This window comes from Crocodylus siamensis, chromosome 6, assembly GCF_052110815.1.
Source record: "Crocodylus siamensis isolate JL-2025a chromosome 6, ASM5211081v1, whole genome shotgun sequence".
NCBI classification, from domain to species: Eukaryota; Metazoa; Chordata; order Crocodylia; family Crocodylidae; genus Crocodylus; species Crocodylus siamensis.
The window spans coordinates 28,257,053-28,284,933 of NC_143400.1; the positions used below are offsets into that span (position 1 = coordinate 28,257,053).

The following is a 27,881-nucleotide window of genomic DNA, read 5'->3' on the forward strand; positions in this document are numbered from 1 at the left end:
AAACGTGTACTTTATCACTTACTTAAATAACTATAATTCAGGTATTAGGGGAATAAAGAACAGCCAATCACAGTAACATATTACAGAAATCAAAATTAATTTAACCACACAAAATAAATTAAAACATTAAATATTAACTTTTTCAGTGCAACATATACAGAAGACATTAGAGTAACCATGACTTAAAAAAAAAAAAGCTCCAGGCTGGTTATAATAAAGTCAAAAAGTATAGGAGGGAAAAAAAGTTAACAATTCACTGGAGGCTAGAGCACCAGCTGAAGAAGGCTTCCTAGAATTAAAGTTCATTCTATTTATTAATAAAAAGTTATTATCTGCCCCAGAAAATTAGTGTGGTCCATGCAATGAGTCAGTGTACTTGTCCTATTGTCTTTCAAGTTTCTGAAGCATTCTAGGCTACTTAAATGAAAATGGACTTGGATGGAGGACTATTTTGGGAGGTAAAAATATCCAACCATTGGGGAAAAATACAAGTAGTCTTCTTCAGGCAATGAAGGGCCTGGAGCTGAAATAGCCCAATTACTGGCACAAGAATCCACTTGATCCAGAAGAAACCGGGGTGATTTTCAGAAGCACAAATACAGGCAAGATACCTAGCTCCCCAAGATTTGCAAAGCTGAGGGCTCAGCATTTTTTCACGCCTGTGAAAAACTCCTACCACTGACAACTGCATTCAACCAATACAATGGAGTTCTGATTCCAGCACCATTGCTCCTTAGGATGGATTGATTATAATGCAGATTAATGCTGCTTTCAGTTACACTGTTGTACATCTGGATGGCTCTGTTTCTAAATGCTTCCCAATGGAATTACTTTTGATTCATACAAAGCCAACAGAGCATCACCTCTTCATTCTGTCCCTACATTCTCAGAGTGAAATCCTGGCCCCACTGACATTAATGGTAAAATAATGGAGTTAGCCTTCCCTCTCTGTCACTCCAGAAATGCTCACATTCACAGAGTGAGGAGCCATTAGTGCCATCGCAGCCTTTTGCTACGGAGCTTAAGGTTCTCTCAGTGCCAAAAAATTGCCTCGAGAAGCATCTGTCAATTCCTTGGCATCAATGGAGTCAACTGAAAGAAAGAGCCATTGGCTTCACAAAGAGCATGACTTGGCACCACCTTGATATTCCTGCTGTCAGACGTCCACAGTGCATCAGCCCCTCCTCTCCTCACATTCCACATCCCCCAGCCATGAGAGCTTCAGGTGTGAGCGTGATGTTAACACCTTTCATCCTGGAAATGTTTCAGTACATTTAAGCTGCAACCTGGCATTAAGGAGGAATTCTTACTTGCACTCCTGACCCAGGTGTGGATGGAAAAGCCATTATGGGGAAGGAAAGGGGCAATTCCGATCTGAGTTTTAAAATGTCAGCCAAACATACGCTGCCATAACACCTGTATTTCTAATAGGTTCTTTGCAAACAGTGAAATAAAAAGAGAAGCCCCCTAAAACCTCCCCTCTCTGCATGCTATGTTAATGAAGTGGGATCCCACCAAGTCACATTATTTAGGTATCAGCATGAAAGCCCGGAAATCCTGGAAGATCAGAGAATGGCAAGGAGACTATCAGAGGAATAGATTATAAGGATAGAAAGGAGAGTTTGTATATATTAATTTCTCTTTAAATGTTAACAGCCAGGAGAGGTGGGTGGGAAGCAGTGCTGAATCAGATCCTCAGCCAAAGTGAACTGATGCAACTCAGCTGACTTCAACAGAAGTATGTTCATTTGCACTGGAGGAGACTCAGGCCTCTGTTTTTAAGGCCAGTGGATACACAGATGCTTCTGCTAGCAGGTCAGAACAAGAGGCAACTGGGAACTTTAAGAGACATATTGAAAGGTCAAGGCCTAAGACCCTGAACTCCCCAATATACTTGCCCATGCTGTGGTCCATCTTGTGAGCCATGATAACATGCTCACAATCTGAGCGGGTACAGCCGAACGGCAGCCAGCATGGAAACTCTTATATGGAAGAAGACGTCAAGTATGTAAGAACCTCATGCAAAATGCACAGATCCAGTCAGGCTTTCTGCGAGCTTCCTGGGTGCTCCCAACATAGAGGCCAATGCATCTGCCTGAGAAAGGACTTCACCTCATCATGCGATGGGAACAGTGGTGCAGGGAAGAGAACTCAGGGCCTCTCACATTCACAGGGACAGGTCTGATGAGCGAAGGAGGCTTGTGAGGCGTAAAGGAGCCCTGATGGGTGTGTGCATCACGGCATGAAGAGGCTTAAATAATTCAACTAGGGGAAATGATTCATTATTTAGTCTTGTTCTCAAGATAAAAATCAGAAGCAGCAATAAGGACCTGATGTTGCAGGTGCCCAGAACCTCTCACAAGTCTGTGGGAACACAAGGTATCCAGCACCTGGCAGGATCCGGTACCTAAATGTGCAACTTCCATGAGACTAAGTTGGAAAAAAAAAAGTCCGTGAAACATGAAAAGGGAGCAGAGCCCCCACTCCCCTGGACAGTTCTGCATGTTTAAGGGGAGGGGAAGAAGAGGAAGAATCATGAGAGAAACCCACGGGTATCAAGTTCCTTAGGAGCTCAGCATCCAAAGGTAAAGCTTGCATGATATATAAATCAAGTGAAATTATTCTGAGGTCCCAGAACAAGGGCCAGTGGAAGAATCCATCAGGCTTACTACGGACAAGGGGCCCAGTTCAAACAAGCTGACCTCCCTCAGTTAAGACAGCAATATAGATATGCTCACCGTTCTCTATCACTGTCAACATTTGCATTGGTGCCAATCACCAGGTAGCTTTCATTGCAGGACCCTTGGCTTTTTGTGGGGGCTGAAAACAGAAAATGCTGGTTTTCATTGGGTTTTGAGAGAGAAAAGTAAAAGGGAGAGAGACAGAACACAAATTGCACCTGTTTTTCTCTACCAGGGGGCTGACTAGACTAACGCTCGCAAGATTTCTTCCCCTAATGTTTTGCTTCTAAACAAAGAGCATAATTCTGCTCTTAAACTACTTGCAAATCTGGAGCCCAATTCACAGCAGATGTTACCAGGGCTGTCTGTGAAAAAGACAGGCCTAGTTTCCATCAGGAAGAGTGAATCTGTCCTGAGTCTTGCATCTTGCTATGCAGATTTGGGAAGCAAACTTTGTGCCAAATAAGACTATTTTACCACCTGTCAGTTTTTGCGGCCACGCTGCAGCTCATTGCACGTGCATTTGCACTTGCAGATTCAGACATATTGACAAGGGGCGTGATCTTGCAAACTTTTTAATAAGCAGATTCCCTGCTCCATGCAATATTCCCACTAACTGGCCCAACTGTGATCTCAGGGCAGAGCCACCTGGGGTTCATTTTACCCACTGGAGTTATGCTATAGACTCCTCATATGTACTAGTATGAATTAAGTCTATTCCCACATGCAAGAATAGGCATGGACAGGCTCCAAACTTCATGGTGTTTAAGAGTCTGAACAGACGGTAATGAAAAAAAATGCAACAGGCCTATGTCTAAAGGTCCTGATCTGAAGCCCATTCAAATAGATGGAAAAACTTCAGTTTGCTTTGGACCAAGCTGTAAATGCATAGTTTCCCAACATCCTGACTGCAGCCATTATGTGTGTCCCCCATGTTTCAACTTTCCAGGACATTAAAAAACCCAACCCAGTCTTCCCCAATGACCTGCAAAACTTTCTGCTGTTGGATCTGAAATGCAGAAGGAAGTCAAGCCTGGAGGCCTTTCTTTCATGCTTGACTGAATGCCATTTCCCCGCTTCCAACAGGTTCCTTCACGGTCAAAAGGAACTGATGGTCAGAATGAGACTAGGTGCTCCTGGCTTGTCCACTTTGTCCCACATCGTCCACAGACTTTGTTGGCAGGTGGCAGCAGCAGCAAAGGGAACCGAAGGCAGGCTGTTCCTTTGAAATGACCGCTTCCTCTCTGGAAAAACCAACATGCCACCACTCCTAGCACATTCAAACTGTAACAAATGCATGAACCAGACACCCAGCCTTCAGATCCATTCCACAGAGTCTCAGAGCAGGACAGATACCAACACGGCATTGAGTGAAGGGAAAAAGAAAGGACAAAAACAAGAAAACAACCCAACCTGAACTGCACACACCCCTGTTCCATCACTGGTGCCAAACCCCACAACACACAATTGTCATATCTACGTAAACATGAAGCTGACCCATGTGCTGCTCTCATGTCCAAGTCTTTGAACTCTTGTAAAAGTCTTTAAGATTCCATGGTTAAGATGTGGTCTTCTAATTAACTTTGCGACTCCACACTGCATAGCCCCAAACAGATGGTGGTCTTGGTTTCGCAAGGTTCTGAAAGCTCAGCATATAATACAGGATGCATATGAAGGTTCAAGGGAAGGTTGAAAATGCTCAATGCTAATCCCCCTCAGAGCACTGACTTCCACGGGGAAAAAAAAAAGTTCTCTGGAATAGCATAGGCCTTCTTTATGCTACAGCAATTCCATCTGGCCATGGCAATTAATGTGTCGGTAAAATCCCAGTCCCCTTCAGACCACTGCAGAGAGACAAGAAACAAACACAGAAGGGCATTCTAAATTACTTCAGTGGAATTTGCAGAGCCCATAATTGAGCTTTAGTCTAGCAGAAGACAACCAAGTGAGTCACACTGCAAACACACATTGGGGACCCCATTCCAGCAGTTACCATGTGACATTTTGAGACCAAGCTAATTTTCAAGGAAGGTTACTCAATAGTCTGTGGAGGGGCGGAGGTGAAAATGAGGTCCCTGCAAGGCCACCAACTCAGTCACATCTGATAATTTAGGGCAGGGGAGTTTAGGAAGCTAGTTTTCCCTGTTTGCTTATTCAGAAAAGTTAATTTGTGAATGCCTGTCACAGCACTGCATGTAGCTAGAAAGATAGCGTATGGAGGGACATTTCCAAAGAGCTGCAGAGGGTGACTGATTGCCATGAAATTTTCAAGCTCTTCCTCTCATGGCCTATGGCATGAGCATAGGTGGCAGATCTTGCTCTGGGCCTTGTTCACAGAGGACAGGAGTCTGGTACAGCATCTGCTGGTAAGCCTCAAGCCCCTCTGTCCCAGCTTTGGTTTCTTAGACCTCTGGACTCAAGTCTCAGCATCTCAGACTATGAGGACCCCTATCACAGAGGGATGCTGGTACTTTCTTTTTAAGCAACATCCTTTGGCCCCTGTTCAAATTCAGAGGCAGTGATTTTATACCTACTGGGGATCCAGTTCTCAGACATCATGCCTTTCCAGTAATATATAATAACAGACAAGTGATCCTCTGCCTCTCACCTGCTGGGACTCTGCTCTGACACAAGAGAACTGAAGTCTCTGGGGTGGAGCTCGTAGAAGGAAACCCCTGATTTAACGTTGGTTCCTCCTTACCTGTCTCTGAATGACAGCAAGAAGCTCCCCCCTTCAGGAGCCCACCAGGCTTCTCATGTCTGCAGACAAAAGCTCGGCACCATTCGCAATGCTTCCTTACCTGACAGCAGCTGAAATGACATGGAGGGGAGAGCAGTGACATTAGGATGCACACAAGAGCCTGGACACAGACATGGGAGGAGACAACCATGGACCAACCTCACTGTTTAGCAATAATGGGCAGAGACCAGCATTCTGGGCCAAATCCTGTTGTCAAGCGCCACTGACTGCATGAGCACCCATGTAACAGAGCAAAATGTGCCTTTATTTGCTTACAAATTGGGCAGTGCTCGACTTTGTATAGCTCCTACTGGAAGCATCACAAAAGAAGCCACTTATCACTGTAATTCTATTCCCACTCTAGGCTTGGCCAGCAGCCATCAGTATAGCACTGTCTCGGGACAGGGACAGAAGGCTTTGTGGCAATGGGGAAATTCAGGCAAACAGAATGATGCTGGCTCATTCCTGGCAGGGCTGCACTGAAGCACAGAGATAAATTTGGGTCTAGTAATTACCCAAGCTGAAGTCTGAGCTGAACATTGGATACTCAAAGCCCTGCTCTTGAGATCTTTCAGCAAGCAATTCAGAGCTGAAGGACAGTCTTGTGCTTAAGGCACTTGCCTGGGACTTGGGCTCTAATCCCCATCTCTGACAGAAATTACCTGGTGTGATTTTTGATAAATGTCTTGTTCTCTCTCTCAGTTTTCCACTCCACACATTCAGGGAAGAACTCAACCATGCATCAGGTTTCAGTGCAAAGTTATACATTTCCCCAAGTCAACCGCCCGGGGCCTCTGATGCTCCTCTGTAAAACAGGGCTAAAGATAATCCCCCTCCTACCCTCTCTTTTCGCCTGCCTTCTCTATTTCATTCCCAATCTTGTTAGGCCAGGGGTTGACTCCTGCTATCTATGGGTGCAGCATTTAGCACCAGGGAGAACCAATCACATTTGAGCAGATTAATAATTCTGGTCTATGCCACATAGAAAAGTGGTGGCGAGAGACCTGCAGTGGATTTGGAACAAAGAGTACTCAGTGGCCTAACTGCATGGATTGGTTTGTTGTTGAAAGATCCATTTACCGGTATATATTACCCACAAGAACACTGACAATTAGGGCAAGACAAACATGCAGTTTATTGCGGCTATCCTAACTGGTTTGTCCATTTAAACTCCTCATTCACAAGGAGATCAAGAGCTAACTGAATGGTGAGCAAAGACATGCAGAAAAGGCTATGAAGCAATGTCCCTCACAATACAAACCATTCAGTTTGAGAAATCACCCACAGTAGCGCTTACCTGTTCCTCTAAATTACAAAGTGAAGACACTAATTTTAGCTTAATAAAAATACTCATATTGTAACATGGGTCTTAATTCCTCAGGGCAGGAGGACACTAACAGAGTACAGTATGTCCACGGGGATACTTGTTCTCTGGCACTCCAGTTACGTGCAGTAGGACAGATACAATTCCTTAAACCTTCACAAAAGGCAAAGCTTTCTACCAATCAGGGGGCAGAGACCTGCATTCTCCCTACACAAGTTGAGGTCACTGGTACATTAACACTTGAAGGAATGCAAAAGAGAATTCTGTTTAGTGACTATATCAATTACAACTGGGAAAAGAAAGGAGCCCCTGGCCCTGTGATGTGTGGAGCTAAACACAAACACCATTCGCTCCCACTGAATACACCCAGCAAAGTTACACCTTGAATCCAATCAGCTCCTGCCGTGAAATGTGTGCCCCTGGCTGAATTCAGTGAGGAATCAAAGTGTTTGTTACCTACAGCTCCTTTTCTTCCCATAGTATTCAAATGACAAACTATACTCTCTTTCTTCTACTGATCCTCCCCAAATCAACTCTTAATGTTGCCCACATTTTGGGAACAAGCTTGTAATGCTTAGTCTTTAACGTTAGCTTTCAAGTTTATCCATTTCAACTGGACAAGCCACAGTGACATGTAAGGTATCAAAATGAAAGGCTTCCTCTGGACATGCAATCAAACATTTATCCAGGTAAGATTCACTTTGGATACCTATGAGTATGAGCCCCCCCCAAAAAAAACGTAAATTGGGAACAACATAAAGCAACGCTTGAAAGGGTGTCCAAATTTGAGGCCACATTCACACAGAACCAATGCCAAGTTGGACAGGGATTTGGGGTCTAACCAGATCTGCATGGATTCTTCAGCACTGCCAAGACAATTAAAGACCTTGAAAGCACGCCATGTGTACTTACTGTATTAGCACACACACCACAATAAGTATGACTGATGCTACCACTGACACCACCACCAAGGCAGTTATGGTTTGTTTCTTCTGGTTGGCAGCTACCACGGCGAGGAGGTCTGCGTGTTCACAGCGCGTCCCGACATACCCAGAATGGCAGCTGTGGAGAAGCAAGCAAATTCAATGCTAAAAAATAACTGTATGTGCGTAGGGGCAAATCCTACTCTAATCCAAATAATCCCTTGAACAGACAAGCTAACAGTACTTCAGACTCCCACTTGAAGCCCCATACTACAGCCCATTCTTGGCTAGTGCCCCTACAGAAATCAGAGTGACATCTACCTGACCAGAAGCCACAAGGCAAGGCAATGAGCAGACACTTGCCTAGTGACTTGTTAAATTTCTAGGCAGAACTGTTAAGCAAGCAAAATCCATCAATCTTGGCTTGATTTTTCAAGACACTGAGCATATGCAAACCCTCTTTGTTTAAGCCAATGGGACTTTTGGGGAGTTCATTGCTACTAAACATCAAGCTGGTGATATACATAATCATAAACAAAGACTCTTGAGCCTCAACTTCATGCACCCATGCTGGAACATTTTGACTTTTGTGCATGAATAGCTGGAGCTTATGCTTTCTCAAGGGAAGGAAGCCGAACTCAGGGCCTCCAAAGCAGTAGCCGTCGTTAAGATAAAAAGTCTCACGTTCCCCTCTATTTGGTCCCAAGTCTGTGCACTGATCAGATAGAAAAGCTAAGCCTGGATCTTTTGCAATGAATAACCCCTACTTGATGCAGAGGGGTACCTCTTCCACTGCATCAGGGAGGCAGGGATGGCTCTGTGCAGTTTCAGCAGTTGCTCTCAGTTACTGCTTTCTAATGGCTTCCTAAATGCTCCCTTGCTTTTGGAATTCCTCTTCCTGGACAGCCACTAGCAACCAGCAGTAAATGACTGTTCTACTCAAGGTCTTTCATCATGGCTGCCCCCAATAACCCTAACAGGGGAAGTCCAGGCTTAAGTCCCTCTCCCTAGGCAAATGCTCCAATTCCTTTATTGCCAGCAGCTCTCCTAGAGCAAGCAGGCAAAGGGCACTGCCTGTTTTCAGCCATTTCACATCCATTTTCTAGTCTGTATCTAAAGCTGAACTGCAAAACATTCAAGACAGGAGGGACCTTATTGGGTGCACTACCCAGGTTTGGATGACCAGCTCTGTTATGCCCATTTTAGGTTTCAATGACCCCAGTGCTTTATTTGTTCTTCCATCCATGCTGGTGAGATTTTAAATGGAGCCTAATATGATTAGGCTCTAAATTCACCCTGGCCTCTGAAGATTCCAGCCCATGTCATTTCTTTAGCTGTGAAAAACTATTCCAGGGATGATGTCACAAGCCATGTGGTTCCAGTTTGTAATTTTCTGTCCCAAAGTCAATGCCCTGGGCAACATGCAATTGTATCAGCTTTCCTGTCATTAGTCTATACAGCTGTCTGAAGAGATGGCTTCTCATTTGCAGACACGCAGGGCATGTCTACATGTTGCCCTATGGTGATGTAGTGATGCTCTACGTAGCAATCTACACGTGATCACCAGCTACATTACTGTCGCAGTGTGCTCCCTGGATATAGCACACCACTACGGTGACATAGTTGGGAAATCTAAAAGTGTGCCACCAGCATGGTGCAGTAATCACTCCTATTGTGCCATGTTTTAGTACTTTCAAAGGGAAGTACTAAAGCATGGTGCCATACCAACGTTGTCGCTGTACAGCGATGTGTAGACACTCCCACAGATTACTTTACTGGGGAGGAAGGAACGGACATGATACTTACATGCATGCTGGCTTATCCTCTTGCACCAAAAACCTGCAGGTCCCGTGGAAGCAGAACCGACTGTGGGAATCAGGGCAGTCATTAAAATGGGATCTGACTGCTGCCACCACTGGAGGACCTAGACAGGGAACAGAGGAAAGAAACCATATTAAGACCTGTTTCCAGCTCCATGTGTTTGCTCAGTCTGGGTTCATCTTCTGATTTAAGGCTTTGCATGATGCAGAAGTTTAAAGAGCCCAGGCCACAAAGGCAGTTTTATTGACCCAGGCAGAACACCGAGAAAAGAGTTTGAGATGATGCAGGCTCTTCACATGGCTTTTTCTTTCTTTTTTAATCATCCTGCAGAACTGTCTACTTATGAGCAGAGTTCTACAGAACAGGCCAGAAACTCCACGGTGGAGGCAACCTCTTCTATGAGGCTCCAGAGAGGTTTAGAGCAATTCCTGTCAAAATCTATTGCTTCTGTCAGGTATCAGACACCCATTCATTTTAATAGAAAATTGGGCACTTTTATGCAGCTTACGTAGTCACAGCCTTCCTCCCCATCAGTTCTAGAGAGCTCCTCTCATGTTGGTGCATTCCTTCGAGACTTGATCATTACAGATCGATTCCTAGAGTGAATTAAGTACTGGGGTGGGCGGCCAGCTAGCTTGAGTTTTGGGGAAAGCAGGTTGAAACAAAACTCAAAAAAACATTACGACTGCTTCCACCCCGCCATAAATCAACCTCTCATCTGTCAGAACAGAGAGGTGGGGGCTGGAGACACTACAGGACACAACAAAGAAAAAGGAGATTATCCACTGAATCAGGTCTGAAGTCTTCCTTTCAAGCCCACAAAATACATCAGAAGAAAGCAGCATATTCACTTAAAAGGGTCTGCAACAGGTCATCTTTGAGCCCACTCACGTAGCACTTGAAGAATTTGCTAAACAGCTTAATGCTTAACACTCTTAGTCTGGGAGAAATAGAGGAGGAAAGGGCTCCTATGTGGAAAGCTCCCTTCTAAGGATTTCCCCTGCAGGCCCACAGCATCATCCCTTCTGCTTTCCCAGGAGTCAACACCAAGGTCGCAACAATAAGAGTGGGTGTCCGATGAGATGTTCGGCGTACTGTTGCCCTCAAGGAAGGGCCTGGCTCAGTGCTGAAGAGAATGAAGTGCTGCAAAGCAAAATCCTGGCAGTAAGGACAGATCAGAGCAGCAGGAGAGAAGCCATCAGAAAGCACGAAGCCTCCCTGTCTAATTCCTACACTGTTTCCCATTACGTCCTGTGCTGTTTTAAATTATCATTTGCAGCTGACACAGAAAATAAATATCCTGCTTTTGGATTAGACCTCGCATAAAGCACATCCGACCTCCATCATTTCAAAGCCCCCTCGAGTTCCTGTTTCCATGAATTTATGGCAGCCTGGGCAGGGTGTTAATTAGTTCCACATCTCTTGGATGTGCCCGGGTCCCTGGGGAGAATTAAAACAAGACAGACAATCTTTGAAAAGGTTTGAGCTTTCATCAGTGGGATCAGTGAGAGAGAGGGCTTTGTTAAAATTATTTTCACAGGAAAAGATGACAAAGACCTGGTATGATCATTCAGTGCAGAAGCCAGTGTTATGGCTGTGTAGGAGGCTCTGATCAGATTTCTAGTCTGGGTTCTCTCACTAAGCAGGTTATAAGCTTTTTGTACCTTCCTGAAGGTAAAAGGGATTATTACAACCTTCTCCTGTGTATCTCGCACCATTGATAATTTTTACATAGGAATTCCTACCCTGGGGATGTGTGCGCCACGAGGCAGAACTACTCACCTCAGCTCAGCTTTTAGGCAATACATGGCCCCGCTGTCTAGCTAAAAACCAACCTGTGCTTCCGGGGACCGATACCTCTGCCTCTTTTCTTTGCCCTTACCTCCCCACAGTATAAGCAGGCATGGAAAAATAAAGTATGGGACACACTCTCTTTGGGGAACAGTGGCAGGAAGACTTGTATGAAGCTTGAGTTGATTGCAAGCCCTCTGCTTGCTAGTTTTGGAGTCAGAACTAAGTGAACACAGAGTTGTTGGGACCCAGAGGCCGGGACCCAGAGGCCTTCAGGCCTGGGGTTGTTGACCTTCGTGTTTAGCTCAAGCTGCATATTTAGCTTGAATTATGGTTGAGACAAAAGGTCAGCCTTTTTAGATGCAGGTTAGGAATAAGATTCATTACTGGCAAGGGATTTTAGAAAAGCATCACCTCAGTGGCAAGCAGAAGAACGCCAGAGGGAAGGTGCGTTAGCAAATAAAAGGTGAGGGTGAAGCTGGCAGTAGCCTGGTCTCTATCAGTTCTTCAGCTCATTGAGCACTTCAGGAAAGAAAAATCCATGGAGAAGCAACATGAACGGGCTTCTGACTGGAGCCTGCTTCAGCCAGGATGCTGGCTATAGTAGCAAAGCCCTCCCTGAAGCTGGGGCAGTAAGGAAAGCATCCATGTTGCTCCTAGAAGCTAAGAGAACTGCCTGGGAACATTTGGACAAGACAGTAAAGTATCAGATACCATTAGGTGTACTGCTGTCAAGAACCAAAAGACTAAGAGCTGGTCTTTGCCAATTAAAAGATAAACCAAAAAACAAGCCGCATTATTTCTTCTCTGTTTTTAAGTCTGGGTAGGGACAATCTGGCTATGTCTACATGTGCTTTTATGCACACCTAAACTTAACGTGCATTAGCCTACAAGGCGATTTAGGCACACATCTACGTGCATGTGCGCTAATACATATTAACGAAACGCATGGACTAACTCAGAGCTAGTCCCACATCAGTCAACACACACTGCATTAATGTGCATTAAGACATCTACTTGTTCACTAATGTGACTTTACTATTTGTGCATAAATTTGATACCCGCTTTATGAAGGTATTAAATTTAGGCTCCGATAGCCTTAAATTGCCACTTTTAAGGCGTACTAAAAGTGTGTACATATAGAAGTGCGCCTTAAATCAGGCAAATGTGCATTACATGTGCATGTGTAGCCACACCTTCTGTGTGTGAGGAATGTTTCCTATCAGTTATCTCAAGGAACGAGACTGGCATAAAAGGCTGTAATATCACTTTCCCTTTAGTGCCTATTACATCTTTCTCTACAGAGATCCACATTTCATGGACATGCACTCAGCATATTAGCTCTGTGCCTACGTTACAGCAAGCACATGCTGTTGAGGTCTTGCAAATTTGCAACAGGATGTTTGCAGAGACCTCAAGTAGGAGACAAAGCAAAAGACACTTTTTACTTGAGACCATTACCCTGGTATCCTTACACAAGCTGCCACCTTCTTTGCCCCCAAACAGTTCTCTCAGAACAAGAGTGCCTGTGTCTTGTAGCACCGGTTGCACTGGTGCTGAATGAATGTAGGTAAGGCCTTTCTTGGGAAACTATCCCTGTGCACTTGCAAACTCAAAATCAGGTGCTAAATTCCCAGTGCTCCCACTGTGACTGAGCTCCCTCCCAGTTGGATTTCACCAGCAGAAAGTGCTTGGAGCCACATCTCACCCACTGCTTACAGGGAGACCAGGTGCTGACCATGGTTTTAGACTGTGTACTGCTTTTAAACAAGCCAGGCTTGGTCCTGTGTTACTCTTCTTACTGTATTGGCTCAGCTCCCCACTCAGCACCTTTGTTTTATCATCACCAAATCTCAGCCCCTTCCTTCTTGGCAGTAACCAGAACTGGCTTGGATGTTTAACTTTTTGGTTGGTTGCAGGAGACCTGAACCTCACTCAATTACATTTACTCTGGTTCTCCACATTTTTTTCCTTTTAAGCCAAACTGGGATTTTTGGGGCATGCCCAAGAAACCTTAACCCCCATTTCAGAAGTCCTGACCTGAGTGTCTACCTGAAACACAGCTGCTAAGATCACATGGACTTTCTACTGGATTTGGGTTACTCATTTCCTTAGTGTCCTGAAAAAATTCTAGACTAGAAAGGCAGCCAGTTGGGACACGGGCCAGATGCATCTGCAAAGCAACTAATATTTTCTGGTTTGCTACCCAAGCACACAATTCTCATACAAACATGTCAGTTGGGTTAAGGCTTCATTGCATGGAAGTTTCTATTACTGTCAGTATTTGGTTTCAGAGCCATTTATTTGGGCATTTTACACTGCTGTTCAGCTCTTTCCAGCATCCAAGTGCTTGCTGCAACAGTTAGGGATAAATCAGAGGGGCAGAAACTTGTCATGTCCATAAGCCAATGCAGAACAGACATTGCTAATGGAAAGGGTGCATCTTACTTTGCCCTTCATTTCACCCTCTGGGCATTACTCCTTACACATCTCCCACATTTTTCTTCTTGCCTGCTTCTCTCCATGAAACACTGTGAGGTTTGTCCAAGCCTGGCATTGTGTCAGCTGCTTTGGAAAGCTGTACGGATGTGGTGAGACTTTAGGGCTTGTTCAGTGAAAACCAGGATCAATTTGTCACACAATACCCACATCTCTTCATAGGCAGATCTCAGAGCTGCCCTCCTCATTCCCAGGTCCCATGTTTCCTTTTGAGTATCCTGCCACTGTCTCCAATTCAACACATGCCCAAAGAAAGAACTTTTCATTGCTCCCTTCTCTCCGCTGATAAAAGCCCACTATCCTCCTTACCAGCTCAGACCAAGGCAAGCATCCTTAGAACAAGTCGTCCATTTTCAAGAGAAACACCCAGGGAAATTCTCCACCTCTGAACACTCTTCCTCCCCTTCCAAACCAGCAACTTCCCAAACAGGGAATGACAGCCTTTTCCCTCTGTGGGGTGTTTTCTGTGGTCCTCCTAATCAGCTGTCATGCATCTTACAGCAGTGATATTTACCTGTCTGCAACTTCAAGACCTTTGCACAGCCTTCTCCCTATTAGGAGGTTCCACAAACAGGTCACCAGCTCCGTACTGCAAAGGCACTGCAAACAAGAAGCACACTGTCTGCTGCACTACAAGGGGCCATGCATGGAGAGAAAACTGCCGTTCCAAGATCTTAATCAGCCACTGAACACAGCCCCAGTTCTCCACCTCTACCATCCCAAGGCATCTGCACGGCACACAGCCTGGCTTTCCCAGCAAACAGGTTGGTTGCCACCGATTCATCCCCCCACGTCAGCTCCGTGTTTCATTTTCCCTACCTGACAATGAGCATCTAACAAAGTCACAGGGTTCAGGATGGGTGGTTGAGAGGACTGACCTGCTCCTGTGTGTAAAGCACTTCCAAGTCCGCTGCTGGAAGATGCTTTAGAAGAGCACGGTGCTTTTACTACAAGAAAAGGAACCACTGCTATTCTGGTTTCTCTCTCTAAGGTGCAACAGATTCTGGCAACAAAATGGTGCCATTTCAATCCCTCAGGTCTTTGGTAAAACAGCGATTTTCTCAAACTGCCTTTGACTGGCCCCTCAACTTGCTAAATCGGCCCTGGCCTATGGGCTTCAATTGAAATATATCCACTTACATCACCCAGAGAGATGGGAAGGGTGGTGGGGGGAGGGGGGCAGGGTGTTTCATAAGAGGCATGTACAAACATTGTATGTCAGTTTGCACTTCAGGTTTCACCTAGAGTTCAACACACCCCAACACTCAAAAAGACAGCTGTGGGGGCTGACATCAATGGGCCTGGACTACCTAGAAAGCATCTGACTCAGATTTCCGAGTCTCACGATCCTTTACAAGAACCAGGGCCCAAATTGGGAGGGTGCCACCTAACATCATTGTCTCTTATACCCTGTTTTTATTTACATAAGGAGCATTGCACAGGCTTTTGTTCCATCCGCTGTTCAACTCAAACGGCATCGGATTTTTTCTCAGAGACCTGAGGAAGGGCACTCGGTACTTGAAAGTTTGTCTATATCCCTCTTAACTATAGAGTTGGTTCAACAGAGGCTATTACCTGCAAAGACCATTGCCTCTTGCATTTTTCCTAAACAATCACAGCAACAATATCACCCTAATACTACTATAAAGCATTAAGTCAGGCAAGTTTTACTTCTTATTGATACCTCACTTGGGTCAGATTTCCAGTGAGGCCTGGCTGCCAAGTGCTTATGGCTTGGCTTTCAACAAGACTTGAGCTCTTGTGAATACGGTGTACAGAAAAACAAAGAAATAAAGCTCCCACTTGCATTACAGCAGCCAGAGGCTTCAAAGCACCCTACAGGACATGCAGAAGAGCTCTGGAAGATCAAAGGCATGGAGAGAAAAACCATTTCCCCAGATGGTAACTGAGGCAACACAGAGGTTATACGACATACCCAAGATCACAGAGCAAGTCAGTGGCAGGGACAGGAATCACCAAGAGCCCCAGTCCAGTGTTATACCCATTCCCTCCTCTCCCCTCACCTCGCACATACTTTGAATCTCACTGCTCAAGGATTAAAGGAAACACCTCACTCTCTACCATGTAAACCCCTGCAGGGTTATTCTCCCTTAATAAAAGTGATCTTCTTGATTAACATGCATAAGGAAAGGACCAGAGCCGCAGAGATCAAAACCACAGGGCACTTGAGAGGCTACAAGTCAGGAGGTTTGTTTCATGCTTCTTTCTAAATTTAAACTGTTTTTCGTAGCGAGGTTCAGTTTTCACACTGCTCATGTCTGTCCCCAAGCAAAGAAGTCTGACTACAAGGCTACATTAACTCAGAGTGAGTTCTCCCCTCTGCTCAGAAAGCACAGGCTTTCCTTTTACACACGGGTTTTATTGCACTGGGACATCAATCTCCTCTACCTAGAAAGGAGGTTTTATTCCACTGCCAGCAGCAGTATTTACAAATACAACTTCCAAGAGACACAAATGTCTTTCAATGCGGTGCTGAGCAAATAATCAGGTATGTAGCAACTGGCCCTTCACAAACCCTTCGGAGTTATTTTGCTTTGAACACAAGTAACCATGAAAAAACAAGACATCCGGCTCATTAAAGCACCATCATTTGGGGCAATGGATCATTATACAAAACAAGCCCCTGACACATGTGCTCTCCCTGCAAGCTGCATTTCTTTAGCCAAAGAGGACGGCAGAAACAGAAAGCCCCAACATGCCTGCAGCCTTAAAACCTCTATCCCTTTCAATCCATTCCATTCATAAAACCCACTCCAGGTCCTGTGAAACAGGAACTTTACAAACAGAAGCAGGGGAAGGCAGAAAGAAGGACGGAGTGTTTTGCATCCCATGCCTATTGTGCCAGTTTTATGACTGAAATGATTTATCCAACCGATGCTGATCTGTTAAAATGCAAATAAGCATACTTGCCTAAAAGGTAACATTCAGGAGCAATAACCTACCACTGTCAAGGGTGCCTGTGGTAGTGGTTGTGGTGTGGGGGAAAACAGTAATTACACAGATAATTCCCACTGACCTTTCAAGAAGTGGCCGGCATCCTCACTGCTGAGCCACAAGTATTGGCAACCAGCAGGTTCCAGCAGCAGATTAGCCCCCTGTAGCTGCTCGCCTTTGTTCTTTGGTGGCAGCAGTATCAGGAGGTCAGGATTACAGTGAAGGAATCACTGTCCAAGACCTCCAGGAACTGGCACTTTTGGGAAGGGGGAAAAAAATCCTTCAACCTTTTACAGACTCAACGGAAATGTTTTTAGAAAGTTCACTTCTTTCATTCAAGAGGAAATGTTGGTGTAAAATCAAACAACTTTCCCCTGTGTCAGATCTGTGTCAGTACAAACAAGAGAGAAGTTGACTAGCAAATGACTACGTGTCTCCTCAAGCGACTGAGTTGTTCAGCTGGCTCATGTTAGGACAGCTGCAAAAAAAGATCAGATAGGCTTGTTAAGATCCTAACTGGTTTAATAAGAAAAGGCAATGGTAGCAGGTAGTTAAAGCAGATGGTCCTACAGCCTTCCACCTGTTCCACATGCCTTGTTAGTGATTTTTGGAGTCAGCTGCCAATCACAGAAGTGCTTCTGAAGGTGGAAGCCATTTCTCTCAACTCCACATGAAAATCATTATGCATCAAAATCAACTGATCAAGGGTATGAGCTAACAGGAAGGCCACTTGCCTCATATAGCACTGTAACTGTGCCGATGCTGAGCATCCAATAGCTATGAAACACTGTGTTAGAAAGGACTGGGCCTGGGACAGTACTAGACAGATGCATCTAAGCATGGACAGTACTGCTGACACCTGTGCTTTTATCTCTGGGCCATTATGTACCCCACACAGCTTCACAGCTTCTCCTATCCCTTTATGGAATTCAGGCTAACCAATACATTGAACAGAGCTCCCTTCCCCGCTCCCCACCCACCCCCTCAAAAAAGAAAAGAAAAAGAGGCACTGGTAGCTCACGTGAGACTCCCCATTGATTAGACTACAAAGACCCCGCAAGAGCTGGAGGGTCTCTCTGAAACAGAAAAGCAATCCATCTCACAACATGAGAACCTTAAAAAGCCCCAAACAAGCAGGAAATAAGAAATGCAGAAGGTCCCACCAGGACAGACTTCAGTCCTGGATTATGAATAGCAATTCAATCCTATAATACCTATATCAAGTTATTTACCCTGTTTCTACATACCCCAAGCAGCATCCCATCGCACTGGGACCTGCACACACACATGCAACATAAGATGGCTTCGGCAAAAACATTGCCAAATGGAAAGTCTGCCTTTAACGTCAGTGGATCCAGAGTCACTAGGGTATGACAATAGGCGAATACTACAAGCATAAGTGGTTGTAGACTCAATGAACCTGTATAAATGCTAAATTCTTTCCTCCCTTCTGCTCCCCACATCTGACCGTAACTTACAGCACCTCAAACACACACCAGAGAAATGGCTGGAGCTTTTTTTCATTCATACTTAGAATCTGGCAGACACAGGGTTGTTTTGGGGGAGCCTGACTGGCCATCACTATAAAGGTCAAAGTGTATTGATTAATTCTTCTATTGGGCGATTCAGCCTTAGTGGAAAGAAGGCAGACACTTTTTTAACCCACCAGCCTCAAATGCTTCTTTCCAACTTCGCTAGAAGAAAGAGAGCAAAGATGACTTGAGCCATGTTGAACCTGGCCAGGCCAGTATAAATTAAAAAGAACTGGAGTCACACCAGCAAGGAAATAGTGCAAGCTGGAAGAGAAGAAAGCCTTAGTGTCTTGGGCACAGGAGAAGGGGAGTAGGTAACACGTGTGCCTTCACAAGGCAAGTCCATCTTCTAATTTTAGAAGTGCTCCCATGCCTCTCGGGAAAAAATCCCAAACAGACAAAGGAATGGAGAAGTAGCTGGGAATTTGGAAAGTCTGCTCTTGAGCAACAGCATCTCACGCAGGGCCTGGTCTCTGGCTGACCCATGCTGCGCGTATTTGCATGGTAAGGTAGATCTTGCAAAACTATCAGCCTTCCCTCAACTGCCATTCTGTATGACTATGCCTCATGCATGGCATTCTAGTCATATATCTGCTATCCCTGTGAGCTGTGCAATCATAGCCTGAGATCTAAGTGCAAGACTGAATCAAGCGTTCCACTGGCACGCTGAAGAAATTCAGACACAGATAAGGGCTTTACAGCCCAGACCCCCCTCAGAGCCAGGACGACACGTGCCCATGGAACAGGAAAAGCCTCTGCTGGTCTAAGATACCAGCTCCCAAGTGCTTTGCATTGTAGGTCAACAAATCCAATACAGGACTGAGCCACAGACTACTAATGGCTGAGCTACAGAAAGTCTCTATTAGCAGTATGAGGCCTATGACAGGTGGGTGACCAGATCTGAAGGGCCAACAATAGTATGGTTTGATGGTGGCCATAGCTAACAGTCTTCATTTTCAAGATTGGGAGTTGTGTCCATGCAGAAGGTGCAACATAGGGTGTGCTTATAAGCCAGGGTGCAAGAATATTCTGCTTCTGTCTGCTTTATGCAAGTTAATCCAGCTGAAAATTAAGCCCTTTGTAGGCTGCGTAAGAAACAGGCCATCTAATGCGAACTGTCCATTATTTTTCTCCCAGTGGCTTTAAATTCAATAACATAGAAAGAGAAGGGGAAGTAATTTCTTCTTCATCCACTTCCTTTAAATCAGCTCTAAACCAACAACCAACCAAGAAGACTTCATTCAGAACTGCTGGCACTGGGCTGCAGATGCAGAAGACAGCCACTTGGGTTGTGTGTGAGGTCTAATGTTAGTACAAAGTCACTAAACTTACCATTTAAGGCAGATGTCGTGTTCTCCAGGGCATGACACACAGGTAATAAAATACCTTTGGGAAAATTAAAAAAAAAAAAAGAGTCAGACAACCAATAGCAATAAGCAAAGAGCAGATTTAAATCACCCAAATAATGACACACACACAAAAAAAGACCTTTCCATTTTCAACTGAAATCATTGCTAGAAGCAAGAGACCCCTCAGGTTTCAAAACAGTCAACTGCTTTTGAGATACATTCATAAACTGTAAAGCAGGGGTGTCCACCCTTTTTGAATGTGGGGCCGGATCCCAAACTTTTTATCACCCAGTGGGCTGGCAAGCCACATACGTCATCAGGAAGTGATGTTACGTGACCTTTGACACCAACGAAGTTGCAGGGGTTGACATGGTGCTGGCTGACATGGCATGCATGCCCGGGTTGGCATGGTGCTGCAGGAGCTGCTTGGCTACAACCGGGTTGACCTGGTGCTGGAGAAGCCATGGGCCAGGCCGGGGTTAACCTGGGGCCTGGCTGGCCTGCCAGTGCCATGCCCGGGTTGACATGGGGCTGCAGGAGCCGCCTGGGCAGAACCGGGTTGGCACCAAGCCAGGAAAAGCAGCACGCAGCTGAAGCCGGCATCCTATGTGCTGCTGGGGACGGGAGGAGCCCTACCAGGTCTGCACCCGTCAGCAGAAGCGATGGCAGAGCCGTGTGCCGCTCAGGACTGACTGGTGCACACTCGTCCCATCCCGAGCAGCACACGGCTCTGCCACGGCTTCTGCTGGCTGGTGCAGACCCAGCTGGCCTCCTCCTGCCCCCAGCAGCATGAGAAGTGGCCCCCTTGGCGCCTCACATGCGGATGGCCAGGCCCAGAGAGCCACAGCGCCCAGGGGGAGACTGGCAGGGGAGCAGGTGCTGCCTTGCTATGGGGCAGGGCAGCAGGGCTGGCGTAAAGCGGGCGGCTGAGGAGGCAGGTGTGGGCCGGCAGTGCCAGTGGCCACTGCTTGGCCTCCCGTGTGGGGCCACTCCAGCAGTGCAGGGCACGGGCACCAGCAACCGCGCACCCCACAACCCCGGCCTGGCCCGGTGCCCCCAGCTCTGCACGGGAACTTACCTCTGTCCACCACGCATGTGGGCAGGGCGTGGGCCATGCTGCAGCTCCCCTGGCCACATGCCGGCGCCAAGGAACAAACTGCACACGCCGTCCCCAGCTTGCCTAATCAGGCACGGCTGGGGCAGCCCCGCGCCGCGCAGCCCTCGGGGTAGCAGCAGCAGGACCCGGCTCACTGATGAGCCCTGCCCCGCAGGGGTAAGCAGCTCCCCTCCCCTCGCTGTCGGCTGGGGCCCATGGGCCGGCCCTGCGCACCTCACCTTGCCACTGCCCCGCCGCCGCAGAGCGTGGAGCAGGCACCTTGGGCCAGATAAAATGGCTTGGCGGCCCGCACGGCAGCCCGCATGTTGGACAACCCTGCTGTAAAGGAAGGCTGCTCATGCAGTCTGTGTCTTTAGAAAAATATAGTGTAACACATATGAGGTCTATCAGCTGAAACATAACCATCTGTCAGGGCAACAGAGCCTACAATAAGGGCAGCCGATGTTACTTTCAGTGTGCTGGATCCCAAAGCATTTTCTATCAGCATAAAAGCCTTAGCAGCCTTACCAGGTACCATATCCAGTTAGACTAGAGCTTGGGAAGAGGAAACAAAGACATTTCAACTAGGAGCCACCGTAGTGGAACAGCCAATTAAGTTGCAAAACTGGCAAAAAAACCCCCCAGGGATCCCGGTTCCCAACCCATCTCATGCTCCAATCACTAGTTATCCACATATGCAGAACTCTGTGCACCTTAAGCTTTCTTATCTGAAAACTCCCCATCTGAAATTAAATAGCCCTTCTTTACCGGAAAGCCCACTTATCTAACCAAATTCCTCATTGTTTCCACTTGTAACTCATGGATGTTCATAAGAATGAACAAGACGTGGAGAACGTGTAAGGTTGTGATGAACAAAATGCTGTGCACCAAAACATGCAAAGTGGTGGTAACAATGTAAGCCCTGTCCTATTCACAAGTCTCTGCTGTAATACACATCCCAACAGAGAGGAAGAGTCTAATTAGTTTTTGTACAGTTAAAGCAAAAGAGCCCTGTATGAGCTATATGTATTTTCTGAAAGTAATTTTTCCCCATGCTTTAAGTCAGGAGAAGACGGACTAGCAAGAGCAAAACTGCAGAGGAGTGCATTCGGAAACTTTCTGGAACTGCAGAAAGAGTGAGTTCCAGATTAGACCACCCAAAATCTGGAGCAAAAAGTGCTGTTCATCTGGGGTCCAACCCATCAAGATCACAACCAGAAGTTAATCAGAGCTTCTTGCCCAAGTTAAAGGTTTATAACCAAGTCACAGATAAGGAACATGGGCTCAGCTGGGCCTCTCTTCATGATCATTTTGATGCACTAAGCTGCATTCTCCAGAGCAGAAGCAGAGGTGCTGAGAACAAGTACAGGTACAAAGTAACTGCACACTCAGATGTGACACTTGCGTATAAGAATATGGCTTTTGGAGTGCTGTTATTTGCCCATAAGCTGATCCCTACTTGGTCACAGCACACAGGACAAACTGGGTCCCTGGTATTGGCTTTGGGAAATGCCCAGGGTGGGCCAAATTTGCCCTCAGTGCAACTCGCTCAACTTAGAGTACTACTTGTGTACAGCCTGACACCTCCAGAAATCACCCTCTGGCCCAGCCAAGCTGCAACACATAAGTATGCCGACAGCAGATCCAGGCTTAAGAGAGGAATGCTTTCCATATGCCTCCAGTTGCCCCTTCCCTGAATGCTCTGCCCAAGATGAAACAAGCTAGCCTATAGATAGTTTCTTTTTCCCAAAAGAGCCCCTGCCTCAGCTTCTGTAACCAAATACAGACAGGCAAAAATCATTACCTATGTCAGGAGTCTGAACTTACTCCATTTGCCATCCCACCCTGGTTCACACAGAGGTTTCTCTTTGTGGTATCTGTCAGGCTGCTGAATATGATGCACACATCTGGAAATGCTTTATATTGAGCTAATGTCCAGCCATTTCTTGGAACATGGTACTCTTGACAGCTCTTTAATTAGGCTATTCTGTGGGTTTTTAGTCCCCTGTGATTATAGAGAGATAGGAATTGCCAAGTCAGGTCAGACCGAAGATCCATCTAGTCCATTATCTCTCATCTTATGATCAGCCACTGGTCTATGTGGAGGGGGAAAAGATGGAGGTGATACAAACTAAGTCTCAGCCCAACTCAGGACACCACATAAACCCTTGCTTGAAGCACCTTTGAAGTCAATGAGATCAAAGCCTGCACTTACTACTATTATGCCTGTGCTTTCCTGGATCCTGTCTTAGTGCCCTCCCTTTTGTGGCAGTACCATGGTGAGAAATCACCCAGGCAGAAGGTGCGAGTGTGGAGCTGTGAAAGAGGAAATAGCAAATAGAGCACGTGAACAAAACTGTGAGGATTTCAAAGGGCAGCTCTGCCAGGGGATCCTCCGCCTTGAACCACAAGCTCATTCTCCTGGTTTTACTGAAGAGACTACCTGAATCGTCTTCCCACCAGTTATGTTTTCCTTCCCTCAGCAGCCAAAAAGTTTGTCATCTGCATGCCTCTCAGGTTCCTGCGCCCTGCTGGAGGTCACTGATTCACAGTAGCCAAAACTGGCAGCTAAGTAAATATGGTTTTAGGTTACCTAAGCCCAAATGTTGTCTGATCGATGCGACAACTCAGCACCTGGCCCTGGTGGGGGTTTAACACGGGGCACGTGCAATGAGGTAGCTGCAATGCAAGCTGCCATGGCATCGTCACTATTACCTATGCAGGGCTCAGGGGAGTGTTACCTGGTGGGTACACCTAGCAAAGCTGGAAGAGGAGCTCGAGGGCTCTGATTGTCAGAGAAGCTCGGCCAACTATAAAGCTGAATGGAATCCAGGCACCTAACTCCCCTCAGCTCCTTTGAAAATCTGCATCTCTCCCTGGGCAAAGGCCTGGGAAGGTTTCACCATGAGGGTACACAACAAATCCTTACCCCACTGAGTCTGAACCCAGGATCCACACCAAAGGACCATGTGTCTGCTCCTGGAGACAAGGGAGCAACTGCAATAATGAGAGGGATTGGGCTGGGTTTCTGCCTCTAAAGGTAACATTCTTCACTGATAACCTGCAGGAAGGGGATGGCACATATGGGTACTGGTTACAGGAGACCATCCCCTGCCATATACTGAGTCCATCAGAATATGCATCACAACCCACCACTGAACTAGAACAGACCAGCTTCCTTAGAGTTGACTTCTTAGGGAAGAGGGAACCCTGCACAATTATGGCGCCGGTCATCCAAAACTCCATGGAGCTCGGGCCAGAAGGAACCAAAGATCACTTAACTCAATGGGTGTGATGTGCAGGGAGTTTCAACCTGGTTCTTCCTGTACTGAGTATGGATGAGTCTGCACATGAGATATCAGCTAAAGAATCACACACCCCCTTCTGTGGACTCCCAAGGAGAGGACAGTCATCACAGGGCAAGCAGGAAGAGAGAGACCGTGAGACTGAATAGACCAAGTAGTACTGGCAACTGAACCAGCCATATATCAATAAGCAATTCACTAATTAACTGCCATAATACATTCTGGAGCCCTGTGCTTTTCTTCTGGGAAACTTGCTATCGACCGTCCTGCACGCAGAAGGATTTCTTGCGGGTCCTTTTCTTTCTTTCCAAAATGGAACAGCATTGATAGACAACTGCCATGTTCAGCCCCAAAAGTGACTGTGGTTTGGTGGAGCTGTATGGAAAGAATCTGCTAAGGGCTGCAGACACCTTTGAGGTTTACATCTAATAAAAATGAGTAACAACTTCTTCTTTCCCATCCACGGGCCTCAAGCAACAGGAAAAAACCTCCACATGTTCTTTCCCTTTGTTTCACTGACCCTTTGCTATTAAACCACGATCAATACTGTTATTTTTTTAAACAAAAGTGCAATGTTGCAACATGGCCTTGCATTTCATCAGGCCATCTCTCTGAACCTCGGTGCTAACTGACCTTGCGTCCACATTCTGCTCAGGAGCGAATTGTACCCTTTGAATCTGATTCACACCCTAGTTCAGCAGAAGTCTTTCGACTCACTCCAAACAGAATCTAGACCAGATCTCAAGATGGAGCTACTGTCTCCAAACAGTGCAATTTCAGCACATTACAGCCTCACCCATTTCCCCTGTAAAGGACAATATTGACATCCTGCTCTTTTAATTATAATCAAACAACATACTCTGGCTAATTAAGCTACCCAGTGGCTGTTCTGTACTCCAGGGTCTTTTTTCTTCAACACTCCATCAAAGACTATTCCCTGGAACAAGAAGCAAGTAACCTACAAAGGGAGGAAGCCAAGTGTCGTCTGGACTGAAAGGCAAGGAGCTATTGATTAACAGATTAACATAAAGCAAGGCCCTGCACAATTGAAGACATATTGTTCAGTAATTCAGCTTTAGGGTTTGCAGTCATAGCCAGCACACTTAGGAATGAAACCAGTTACAGATGTTCAGGCAGTGTGTGAATGACATAATTTTAGTAGCTCACTTTACTATTAAATAGCATAACTGTTGAGAGTGCAAGCTGTTCCCTGCCATAAGTATTACATGACACGGTGTCACAAAGAACATGCGAGGAAGGAATACAGCAGACTCGGGGAAAGTTAGGAAAGGCAATAGGAAGAGCAACTCAGTTTGAGAGAGGGAGATTCGGTGCATGAAAGTGATTGTGTGTACACCCGCTCTCATTCCTTGTATATGGCTAGACTAGGGCAGAAGAGCCCAAATCCTTAGTTAAAAGGAAAAAACACATCCCTTATGTGTTCTGGATTACATTGACATATGAATACACAATGACTGAAACACAACATAAAATGCAAAGCAGCAATACAAATCAACCCAGTAGTCCTGGGTAATGCTGTTCAAATAACTGACCATAGCATTTTGGAGGCTGCTTTGCTCATAGAAAAGAATTAAATTCTAGGGATTGGGGGCTGCAATTCTAATTGCCAACACGGACAGGAAGAAGCTGAAATTCTGATAGGGTTTCTTTTTTCCCCTCCACCAGGAAACAGGTGAAAAACATCCACCTCAAAAAGACTTTCCAAAACCAACAAGCTTGGGGAAAAAAATGTTCAATGTGATCAATCAAAACCTGTAACTGCAGCATAACTTGGACATTAAATGTCCATACAATTTGGACGTTTGGGCTGAAATAGGATAGTTCATCAATTTTATACCTCCTTCTGCTAATCCCTTTTCAAGTAACCCACGTCAGGAAGCAGGTCAGAAACCAAGAACTGTTCACAAAACCAGATCTGTTTCAACACATCAACATCTTCCAGTAAGGAAAAAATAAGTTCCTCTAAAAATTGCAGTGGACCTGTGTGCAAGACCAGTTACGCATGCACGGACATTTGCGACTTCAAAGGCATGAACGCTCACTTTACAATGGTTTCAAAAGTAACCAGCGTCACTTTCCACAAGAGCAGGAGGGTTTGAGCCAGCAGCGTAGCCAGACTGTAATGCAAAGAATTGCGTTCTGCCTGGCTGAAGTTCCACAAAGAATTCAAATACTTTGCATATAATAGTCCGATAAACAAACAGGTCGGGTTACCTTTGGAAACAGTGCATCTTTTCCTAGTTGACAAAGGACTTGGCTCAGCAAGATACTCAAAACACACTAAAATTGCCTACTGAAGCCAGCGAGAGCTGAGGGAGCTCAGGACCTACCCCACAGAATTAAGCCTTAATTAAATTTAGCAGAGTGCCTGATTTGCCGAGTTGCAATGAGGAGAAAAGGCGGTAGTGGGCAAATTCTACCAGTGCCCTTCAGTCTTTTTGCTGTGACTGTTGGGCTATTTATTTAGTCAAGACAGAAGTTACCCTGCTTTGGGGCATGTACAATTTAGGGGCACGCACATGTTTCAGCATCTTACTCACTGTTTCTCTGGGCTCAGATTCTTCTGCTTCAAACAGACAAGTTCCCTCTCCTTAAAGGGGAATAGAAGCTAGAGTGGCCCTTGCTAGAAAACGCAGGCCAGTCAGGTTTTCATTGCTAGAAAGCTGCAAAGCCACCACAACTCCTTCCTCTCCCATCGTTAAAAATGCAATTATTAAGTGCTCTGCTTGCTGAAAGGTTACCACACTCTACCTAGGAGCCAGTTAGGATCTTTACACAAAGCCTCTATGAGCATGGAAAGGCCAAGGAAATATTTTTGTGAAGACAGACTGCCATGTGCTTTCAAAAGTGCTGGGCACCTGCAGCCCATGCTGGTATTAAATGGAGATGCCAACCATCCTCATGTGCAAAGAAACAAATCAACCCCTTTCTTGGTTCCTGAGCTTTGGCAGACCCAGTGAGCCCGCAGAGTCACAACAGGATGTTTCAGAAGAAAGCAAAAACTCACCAAAAATGTTAAGCAAGCAGACTTCAAGTTCACTGCTCCCCTTACCCAGGCATTCGGGTGCAGGAACAAGCTGCCCTGCCTGATACCCCTGTAAATCAGCGCCCTGCCCGCCACTCAGCTGAACGCAGACAAGGTGGGACAGGGAGCTCCCTTTTCACGCTCAACTAAGTCACAAAGCCAAAGACACAGCGCATGCACAGCCAAATGCTCAGGGCAAAGCCCATATCTTCGGGGCTTGCCGGCCCCGGGGGCAACAGACAGAAGACACGGCACAAGTGGGGGGCCCAGAGAGCTGCCTGCACGCCAACACCCCCACCGGACAGCTGCACGGGGCCGCGCTGGCCGCAGGCGGGAGCAGCCCGGGTCTTGGCGTCCCGAGCAGCGGCGGGAGCGCAGGGTGCCGGCGGAGCTGCGCGGGGCCGCAGTTTTCAGCACGCGGCCACGGCCGGTTTCTGGGGAGGGCCCGGGGAGCGGCGCTGCTTCCAGGGACGGGGCCGGCGGGTCCCGCTTCACCTGCGCACGGGGCGCAGCGGGGCGGACACGGGGCAGGACCGGGCGGCCCCCGTGCTCCCCGGGCCAGGGCAGCCCAAAGCAATGCCCGGCTCCCCGAGCGGGGGGCAGCGGCACGTACCCAGCGCGATGAGCGCCACCTCCGCGGCCGCGCCGAGCATGCTGCCCGCGTCCGCTCGCTGCGCCGCGCCGGCCCCGACTGGGCTGGGCTGGGCTGGGCTCCCGCGGGCGGCGCCGCCGCCGCCGCCGCTGCCGGCGGAAATGGGGGCGGATTCACCTTGCCGCTGCTGGGACCTGCCCGCGCCGGAGCACACCGGGCAGCTCGTC

General features: G+C 46.7%; 1 protein-coding gene across 1 annotated transcript; it reads right to left on the reverse strand.

The window, feature by feature from the left end:
• On the reverse strand, positions 1 to 27,798 carry TGFA (transforming growth factor alpha). The gene is made up of 6 exons (XM_090053054.1): positions 27,676 to 27,798; positions 19,599 to 19,652; positions 9,475 to 9,592; positions 7,658 to 7,807; positions 5,383 to 5,492; positions 1 to 4,525 (listed from the first exon to the last, which is right to left on the reverse strand). Exons 1-6 carry the CDS (start codon positions 27,713 to 27,715, stop codon positions 4,518 to 4,520), a joined length of 480 nt encoding a protein of 159 aa, XP_089909180.1. The 5' UTR covers positions 27,716 to 27,798; the 3' UTR covers positions 1 to 4,517.
• Between the last annotated feature and the right edge of the window lie 83 nt (positions 27,799 to 27,881).